Source organism: Plectropomus leopardus, unplaced genomic scaffold (genome assembly GCF_008729295.1).
Source record: "Plectropomus leopardus isolate mb unplaced genomic scaffold, YSFRI_Pleo_2.0 unplaced_scaffold2052, whole genome shotgun sequence".
NCBI classification, from domain to species: Eukaryota; Metazoa; Chordata; class Actinopteri; order Perciformes; family Serranidae; genus Plectropomus; species Plectropomus leopardus.
This window is the reverse complement of record NW_024622184.1, coordinates 1-9900: the sequence shown is the minus strand read 5'-3', so window position 1 is coordinate 9900 and position 9900 is coordinate 1. Positions and strand designations below refer to the sequence as shown.

Sequence of the window (9900 nt, the reverse complement as noted above, 5' to 3'; positions counted from 1 at the left end):
ATGTCAAAAAATGTCACGTCCCAAAAACAGCTAAAAAAAGCTTAAAATACAGTTAAATAGCGTGCTGAAACACGCCATAGCATAGAAAGTTGCAAAAACGTACAAAAACACAATAATTCAACAAGTTGAAAAAAATGACCCGAAAAGCAAGGCTATAGTATGGCAAAAATGTCAAAAAAGGGCGCGTCCTAAAAAACGCTGAAAATAGCTTAAAACACAGTTAAACACAGTTAAACACAGTTAAACAGCGTGCTGAAACACGCCATAGCATAGGAAGTTGCAAAAACGGCCTAAAACACAATAATTCAACAAGTTGAAAAAATGACCTGAAAAGCAAGGCTATAGTATGGCAAAAATGTCAAAAAAGGACACGTAACAAAAAAAGGCTCAAAAAAGCTTAAAACTGCATTAAATAGCGCACTGAAACACGCCATAGCATAGAAAGTTGCAAAAACGGTCAAAAACACCACAATGTGGCAAGTCGATAAAATGACCCGAAAAGACGTGTCTTACCGTGCATGGCGTGCTTCTGTCCCGACAGCAGTCTGACCAGCGCCCAGAAGGCGTCCTCCTCGTTCATGTAGATGAGCAGCAGAGCTGTGATCTGGCTCATGCCCTGGCAGTAGCCCACCTCCTGCAAACACACACACATTTATTCATTCTCTCCTCTGTAAAGTCTTTATTTATAGTTTTACGCCATTTTATTCTTTTTTGGGTGCAACTAGTTTTATATGTGGACGTCATTTAGAGAAACACTGAAATTTGAGGAAAATGTCTTTGTTTCCCCAAAGAGGACTGAACACTGGAAAAGACGGTTAGCAGTAGCAGAGAGTTTCATTTTCTCAATTAACCCTTTGAAACCTGAGCAAACTGGCTTTATCTCTTTTAAAACCATATGAAGAAGGCGATTTGTGACATAAGAGGAAATGAAAAAAATTTGCAAGAAATTTGTAAAATTTAAAACAACCTGAAAATTTTCAAGAAAAACAAAAAATCAACATAGAACTACTGAAGTGAAAACAAACAAAAACAACATAACATTATAAATATGGCTTTTCTGTATTTTTTTCCCGTTTTCCCTGGACATTTTTCCCTAGCTTTTTAAAAATAATAATTTTGCAAATTGTTCATTACCTTTCAATGGCACAAAAACGCCAGTGTTGTCTGTTGTTGGTAATTAGTAGGAAAAACAAATGAACAAAACAAGAAAAAGGTGCTTACACATTAAGATAATTCTTTACCATTATAAATGCAGTTTTTCCTCGCTTTTTTTTCTTTTATTAAGACATTTTCCCTTTGCTTTTTAAAAATAATATTCTAAATCTACTATTTTTGGCAATTAGTTGAACATTTCTTACCAAGTTACTCAAAAAGTCATAGTACAGAATGTCGTCAAAAAAAGCACCAAAAGGTCAAAGTATAGTATGTATGTAATTAGTTTAGTAAGTAAAAGAAATAAACAAAGAACTAATAAGAAAGTAAAATAAACAACAAGCAAAAAGTGCTTTAATTATTAATTATTATAAATATAGTTTTTCCCTAACTTTGTCCTTTTTACACAGACATTTTTCCCCCTAAATTTTTAAAAATTATTTTGTAAATCTTGTAATTTCTTGCAATTTGTGTAACATTTCTTACCCGGTTGCTCGTTGCCTTTTTTGGCATGTTTTTGAAAGAAATTGCTCATTTTTTAAAGGTATAAATAACTGTAAAAAGGGATCTAACAGCAGCACAAGAAAAGCGATGTGGCTCCAGGCCTCCAGGGGTTAATCTGTCACTTGCAAAGACGTTTCTAAAATGTAAAGAAATGTTTTGGACACCTGCTGATCGTGAGAGCGCGGTAACTCACCGTGTTGTACATGGAGTACGCTGTGAGGACGTGGAAGAGAGCCTGCTGCCTGAGGACACAAACCACAGAGGACACTTCAGAGACAGAGACACCACTTTTGCTTCTGGATTCTGCACAGACGTCCAAAATTACACGTGTACGACCTAAAGGCTGCAGAAAACGATGCACATGTTCCTCCTCATGCCTAAATATGAAGTGTGCTCTGAAATAAGTGAGATATGTTTCTTAATTTTACACCAGTAATGTCAAAAAACTAAAATGGAGTTTAAAAAATCATCATAAAGAGGAGATTTTTGATTATTTCGACTCTCTAAATGTAAATAATTAAGAAATAAAAACCTCCTGCTGCAGTCTGACGGTGCACCTGCTGCAGTAAAGTGTGAAAACATGTTTAAAGCCGTCACCGAAGGGTTTGTTTTTGCAGCCGGTGGTGTTTCTGCTCTCTGCTCCTCCCGAGTCAAACAGGAAAATCATCTGGCACTCTTTTTTCTCGATCAAATACAGGAACTGAATTGTCAAGATCCTGGAGACGTCTTTAGGAAAAATGTTGTTGTTTTTCCTGTGTTTGGATCGTGACTGAAGCCGGCTGGCACACGATTATTTTCTGGCCCTTTGAAGGTCACAGAGACCAAAATGTAACGTAAAATGTTTCTCTCTGCACATGCACACAGAAATTTAGACTGTTAGCAGAAGAGCACGGTTCATTTTGACAAAATGGAAAAACTGGATAGATGAAATGAACTAAAATATCTGTAGCAATTAATACATCAAAACATTAAAATTTAAGGCTTTTTAATGAGTTTAAAGAAGCAAACCGCAGCTGTGCTTCTGCAAGTATGGAGCAGCACCAAACGCTTTTAGGGCTTTTAGGTCATTTCTGAGATTTTAAGATGCTTCTTAGATTTTAGGACATTTATCAGATTTTACGATATTTCTAAGATTTTAGGACCCTTCATAGATTTTAGGATTTTTCTAGGATTTTTAGGAAGTTTCTTGGATTTTGAGATGTTTCTAGGATTCTAGAACATTTCCAGGTTGTCGGACATTTCTCAAATTTTAGGACATTTTTAGGATTTTAGGACGTTGCTCGGATTTAAGGATGTTTCTAGAATTGAAGGACACTTCTCAGATTTTCGGATAATTCTTGGACTTAAGGTCATTTCTATGATTTGGGGATGTTTCTAGGATTTTCTCAGATTTTTTAAGGATTATCAAACGTTTTTCTCTAGGATTTTAGGACATTGGAGTCTTAGCTAGGACCTCTGTTGGGGGTGTGGGGGATCCTTCAGGTTTGATGCTGTTTCATGTGCTCTGGCACCTTATAGATACAAAAAGTACAAAGAAAGAAAATGTTTTTAGGGGCTACCTGGCACCTTATCAGGAGCCAGATTTTGCTGTAAGTTGAGTCTGACTGATTTAAAGGCTTCATATTTCCAAAATAAGATTCGTCACTCTCCTGCAGACGTCCCGTGCTGGTCCATCTACGGTTTGGAATAAAGCAGCCTGATGTTTTTCTGTGACTTTAGCTGAAGTTTGACTGCTGATCCGGAGAGTTCGTTGTGGCTGCGGTCAGTGAGGGACGGTTACTGAAGCAGCAGAGGTTCATGGAGACACTCACTTGACATCGTAGCGATGCATGAACATGATGTGGTCCCTGTAGGTTCGATTCACATCCAGGTCAATCTGACGGATGTCCGGGGAGAGTCCTCTGGCTCGGGCTTTGAGTTTCTGCAGACGACCACAAAAAAAACCAACAAAAACAGTGAGAAGAAAATGACCCAACACAATGAATCTCTTCTCAGACACTGTGTTGTGTACAATCAGTATTTTTTATTTCCTTCAGAGCTAAAATATGAGTCTGAAAGTGAAATTTGTGCTTTGAAATTTTTGATAAATCTAATTTTGGAAAAAACTTTGAAAAAAAAGAATTTATTAAAATTCTCGCCCTGCAAAGATAAAAAATGGATTATTATCGACAGAAAGTTTCTCCCACAGTTCAGATTTCCCTCTCTGTTTACCGTCTGCGCCCTCGGCTCATAAATACAATCCTTCCACTGAGCGACTGGAGGCAGAAATATTATTGATCCTGCAGCTAAACTTTCTAATGAGATCTAAAGTTTGTCTCTGTTCTTTGCAGCGTGCAGAAAACAAACCGTGCACGTTCGCACAAACGCGCGGCGCCCTCTGAAGCTCAGAGAAATCAAATGGAGCCGAGGTGCTCGCTGATGAATCTTTATGAGCTGATTTTATAAACCGAGCGCGGGAGAGCCGAGTGCGTGCAGAGGTGTCGGCTCCGTACCTCGTAGAAGTCTTTCTTCTCCTCCTTTATTTTGGGAATATCGAGCAGCAGACTCCACACCTCCCCCCGGAGCTGCAGGGGAATTCCTTTATAGACCCTCCTGACCAGCTGGAAGGAAGCAAACAGCAGGAGGTCATTGTTAGAGAGCGGAGCAGCTCACAAACACCCTGACATTTACGCCGCAGCTCAGAGCGGCCGTTTGTACAGGTTTAACCCTTTAAGACTCTTTGGAGCACTTTACACACTTTTTGTTCTTCTTTTTTGTGATAATTGTGTGTGTGTTGATGCATGTGTCCTAAATGTAGTCCAGATTGTGTGTTTGAGTGTAATCAGTGAATTTGCAGCTCAGCTCCTACAATAAGTCTAAAATACACTGTGGAAACTAAATAGTTACATTCAGACTGTTCAGGTCAAAAAATGCTCCATTGAAACCCATTCAAACTGACATTTTTGATCCCACAGCCATCAGAGCAGAAAAACAGGACTTGTGTTATATTTTCAAAATCTATTAATTTCTTGCAATTTGCAGAACAGGAAAGAAAGAAAGCAAACCACAGGACAGGACGCAGCACGAAAAAGGGTTAAAATGTTATAATCCAATCCAAATTCTACAACATTTTTAAATGAAAACATCATAGTATCCTTAAAATGTAATTTAAAGTAAGTTTTGTATTATTTTTGTCTTCTAAGGTACCAAGAGAGTTTTTTTTTATTCTGACAAAACAAACAAACTAGAACTGCGTGTTTTTGGCTTTTTTTCCTCATTAAAACTCACAGTTGCATTATGTAAACAAACTGGCATTGATATGATTAAATTCTGAAAAATTACGTAAATTTTATGATTAGGACTGAAGTTAGTTCAAAATTTAAGTCAGTGAAAGCAGAAAATAATATTTATATGTAACATTTTAATGGCATTTTTTTCCATGGACATGTTTGTCCTCTAAAGTCAGCAGAGGAACTTTTTTAAGGATGCACACATCTTGTTTTAAAATAATTTGATCTTTACATCGTGGCTGCATTGAGCCTGGCGGCTTTATATGTTAATATATATAATATATCTATATTTATTTGATATTTAAAGAGTTGTACACAAATGCATGTTTATGGCGTACAAAAACAGTTTAATAACTCATCGCGGTGTGATGGCGGGAAAGGTGAAACGAGTGGAAAAACCGTTTTCTCTGTTGAGAGGCTGCTGCTGCTGCAGACCGCTGAGAGCGACCGCAGCCTCCGGCAGCTCCTAAAAAAACGCTGCAGAAAAGAGAAAGCCATCGGCCGGGCTGCTGCGAGCGTGAGGGAGATGTCAGAGATACGAACGCTGTCTCTCCCGAGCAGAAGCGGAGGGCTTTGGAAGGTGAACCGAGACCATCTGGCTGGACCGGCTCCAGGAGGGACTGTGGACAGAGAGAGACTGCTGTGCATGCACAAACAGTCCGCAGTTATTCAGCGTCCACAAAGAGACGGAAAATCAGCCGGACTCACGGCGAGGAGGATTAAGTCCTAAACCCCGAACTGCCGGAACAGCAAAGCTGATCGGAGCAGCGAGTTCTCCGTTCACAGCTGTTAAAAGACAACCAGCCGAAACTGCAGATTCAGGACGGGCTGAGACGAAAACGTGCTGGACAGGACGGGGACGGACAGGTGATGGACAGAGAACAGACAAGGGACTGACAGGGGACACTTTTTGGGATTTTAGAACATTTCTAGAAGTTTAGAACATTTTTTAAGGCTGTTTTTTATTTTTATTTTTGGACATTTATAGGATTTCAAGACGTTTCTTAAATTATAGGACACTTCTCAGATTTTAAGACGTTTCTGAGATTTTAGGACTTTTCTCAGATTTAAGACGTTTCTCAGATTTTAGGACATTTCAAGGATTTTAGGATGTTCCTCGAAATTTAAGACATTTCTCAGATTTTGGGACATTTCTAGGAATTTAGGACAGTTCTAGGAATTTAGGACATTTCTCAGATTTTAGGACGGTTCTCAGATTTTGGGACATTTCTAGGAATTTAGGACATTTCTCAGATCTTAGGATGTTTCTCAGATTTTAGGACATTTGTAGGATTTTAGCATTTTCTAGGATTTCAGGGTGTTTATTTGATCATATAGAAACCGTGTGATCACCCCTTGTGATGTTGTCAAATGTCTTGTTTTGTCCCCAGTAGACACTTGAAGACATCACACCTGAAGACATCACTGTGGGAAGCTCTAACTTTAGTTTTGGCTTTGAGGAGAGAGTTATTAAGTTTCACTTTGAGTTCAGCTTTAAATAGTGTGACGCTGCTGTCTGCTGGCGGATTAAACTGCGCGAGCTGCGTGAGATTCTGGAAACTGAAGTTTTGATTCAGTTTTGCTGTTAAATAAACGAAGGACGTCCAAGAATTGTTTCATGGAGACGTGAAGACGAGCTGAGAGCCGATGAAGAGTGTGACACACATGATGTGTGTGTGTGTGTGTGCTCTTTATTAAAAGGCAGATGGTTTGTGTGTGTAATCTCAGAATTAATGACATTTGTGTGTGTGTGTGTGTGTGTGTGTGTGTGTGTGTGTGTGTGCATACACCCCATCAGTCTCCTGTCATCACACATGGGACTCACTCGTTTCTAGAGCAACAGTCTCTGTAATTAGACTCTGATGAGCGAGTCAATGGGAGCATCTGTTGGACTAATCATCCTTTGACTGTGTGTGTGTGTGTGTGTGTGTGTGTGTGTGTGTGTGTGTGTGTGCACTTAACACGTGTATCAACATTTACATTTCTGTGACTCCGCGCAGCTCGTCATTTTAACACATTCTAACTGAGAGATTTTTGTTTGTCCTCACACGTCCAGACGGTCAGTTTGTCCGTCTGACAGTCGCAATATTTGTCCCGACTTTAGAAAAAGCGAAGTAAAAACTTTTATTGGATATTCTTATTATTAATATTTCTAATCTAATTTCACCTGTTTTTAATATTCAAAATACAGTTAAAAATGATAAAACCCTAATTTTGAAAATAATAAGCTTTACATTCAGTGTAGCAAATTAAGCCTTTGAAACCTGAGCAAATCTTTTTTGTTTTGTTAGAAAGCATGCAGAGACGGCAAAGACATGGACTAAAAATTATCAAGAAATTAAAAGAAGAAAAAAAGAGTCATATGAAAATTCCCTGAAAATAAGCTACGAATAAAAAGTAAAATAATAGCAATAAAATAAGCAATAAAAATTAATTCAATAATTTAAATTAAACAAAACCATATATATTTTTCTGTAACATAATTTTAAATATAAAATTATAAATATTATAAAAAATAGTTTTATGATGATAAATATAGTTTTCCCTATTTTTTTAAAATTCATAATTTTGTAATATTAAAAAATTTAAAAGATTGTTACCGACCAAAGTCCCAAACTGGATTCCTGCACAGCTGTTGGGGGGAGGGGTGAATGCCGGATAAATCAGCCCGAAACTCTCAGCTTAACCACTATTGCCCGTCACTTCTCTTTGCCTCCACAACACCGGCATGCTGTCTAAAATCACAAACCAGGGCGATATTAAGCGCTTTTTAGTTCTGTATGAAAAAAAAGCAAAGCCGCAGTAACGAAGGGTTTTCATTGTAGCAGTATTGTGGGATTTTTGTGTAAAGGGGGATTCTCGTCTCCGAGCCTCGTCTCCGAGCCTCGTCTCCGAGCCTCGTCTCTGAGCCTGCAGCTCCACAACAACACAATTAATGTGCCACTTATTAAGAGGAACGGCGCCGCGACACAACATCAGTCTGACTCACTGATTCCACCTCACTGACGCCACAATATCATCACTGTTAGGCTAAACATCACCACCTCCGGCCAAATTCGACGAGTGTGGCGCGACAACGCTTCACATCTGCTGCGCTCTCTTGTTCTCTCCGACTGCGGGCGAAATGTTCTCAGCAGCTGGCAAAAAACAAAATAAGACAAGCGAGACCTGTTTCCTCTCTGAGCTGAAAGCAGAGCTGACGCAGAGGAAGAGAAACATCCCTGAAGCTTGAGAGGAGGAAGAATTAGAGTGTTGGAAGGACAAAACACTCGTCTGTGTCCTCGAGTGTGAACATTTCAGAGAAACAAAGACGCTGCAGAGCGCGCTCAGTGGCAGCCGCCAGTGAACTTCACATTTCAGAACATGCGAAGGAAAAATATGGCGAAAAAGCTGCAGGAAACAGCTCAAACTGCGGCTAAAAACGGCGCCGATGAACGCCGACATGACGGATACCCGCTCGAGACTGCAGAAGGCGCTCCTCTGCACCGGCTGCTGTCAGGACCGCTCGTGGTCAAACGAAACGAAAATGCCAAAAACTGCAGTTCCTCTCGTGTCCACTGGAGGCTGTCTCCATGGAAACGTACCAAGTAACGTCCAAAAATTATCAAGAAATTAGTAAGTCTGGAGATTTTCCCTCGTTTTTTTGTTTGTTTGTTTTTTTTGATAATATCTATTTATCTTTCATCTCTCGCAGCTAATTTTCAGATCAATTTCTTGTCACATTTTACTTTTTTTGCAGCACAGGAAAACTGAAATTGATTTATTATTGTTTTATTTATCAATGCTAGAATGTAATTAGGTAAATTTATACACTTAAGTACTGTACTTGAGTGCATTTTATAAAATTATCTGAGTTACAAAAAAACTATGATCAAGATTTTAAAAATATGATAGATCATGTGTTAAAGCATCAATTATAATATTCCAATAATTCATTTTATAATAATATTACTCTGAAGGGACCCCTCTGTATATTTAATTAAACAATTTATTTACATTTTGCTATTAATACTTTTGTACTTTTACTTGATTTTTTTCTTGAATTTTTTTGAGCATATTTGAGCTTTTTTTTTAAAATTTTTTTTCTTTTTTCTTTTTTTTGTTTTAACGGTAGGTGGCGGTGGGTGTGAGAGGCTGACGGAGGATTTTAAAACAAACGGACTCACCTTCTCGCTGTTCTTGTATTTGTCCCAGCTCTTCAGCATCTTCAGCCACTTGGACGTCCTCTCCACCTCCACGTGTTTTTGCTGAGCGGAAACAAGAAGCGACACATTAAAAATGTCTTTCATTAGTATTTTTTTCTCTGCGTTTTCACAAATACCTCACCCGATTTTATCTATTATGCTTAAATTGGTCATTTGTTGACATTTCCAGGATTTTGGAACATTTCTAGGATTTTAGGATGTTTGAAGGACTTCAGCATGTTTCTAGGATTTTAAGACATTTCAAGGATTTTGGAACATTTTATTGGATTTTAGGACATTTCCAGGTTTTTTAGGACTTTTTAGGGATTTCAGTACCTGTCAGATTTCAGGAGATTTCTAGGATTTCTAGGATGTGAGGACATCTTTGGGATGTTTCCGGGCCTCGCCTGACTTTATTTATTAAGTTTAAATTGGTAATTTGTTGCGATTTCTTGGATTTTGGGACATTACTAGGATTTTAAGATGTTTGTAGGATTTTAGGGTCTTATCTGTGTCCTCTGTCGGGGGTGCGGGGGATCGTCCCCCGGCACTTTTTTTGATCAACAAGCTCAATGTTGATGATGTTTGAGGCTCTCTGACACCTTATAGAGACTTAAAGCACAAAAACAATTCACAGTGTCAATCATTTTAATTTTACTGTGAATAGAAAATGTTTGGGGGGCCACCTGGTGCCCGATCACATTTGGCCCCCGAGCCATAAGTTGAGTACCACTGCTTTAGTTTCTTCAGAAGAAATGTTGCTTATTGATGCAATCTTTAATATTTGTTTT

At 38.5% G+C, this 9900-nt stretch overlaps 1 protein-coding gene across 1 annotated transcript; it reads right to left on the bottom strand.

The window, feature by feature from the left end:
- Positions 1 to 513: 513 nt before the first annotated feature.
- LOC121965553 (USP6 N-terminal-like protein) lies at positions 514 to 9326 on the bottom strand (the record flags this gene model as incomplete). Its single annotated transcript, XM_042515695.1, has 5 exons — positions 9092 to 9326; positions 4149 to 4256; positions 3468 to 3577; positions 1850 to 1898; positions 514 to 634 (listed from the first exon to the last, which is right to left on the bottom strand). Coding segments are annotated over exons 1-5 (511 nt in total), but the record flags the coding sequence as incomplete, so codon positions are not given.
- Positions 9327 to 9900: the final 574 nt, after the last annotated feature.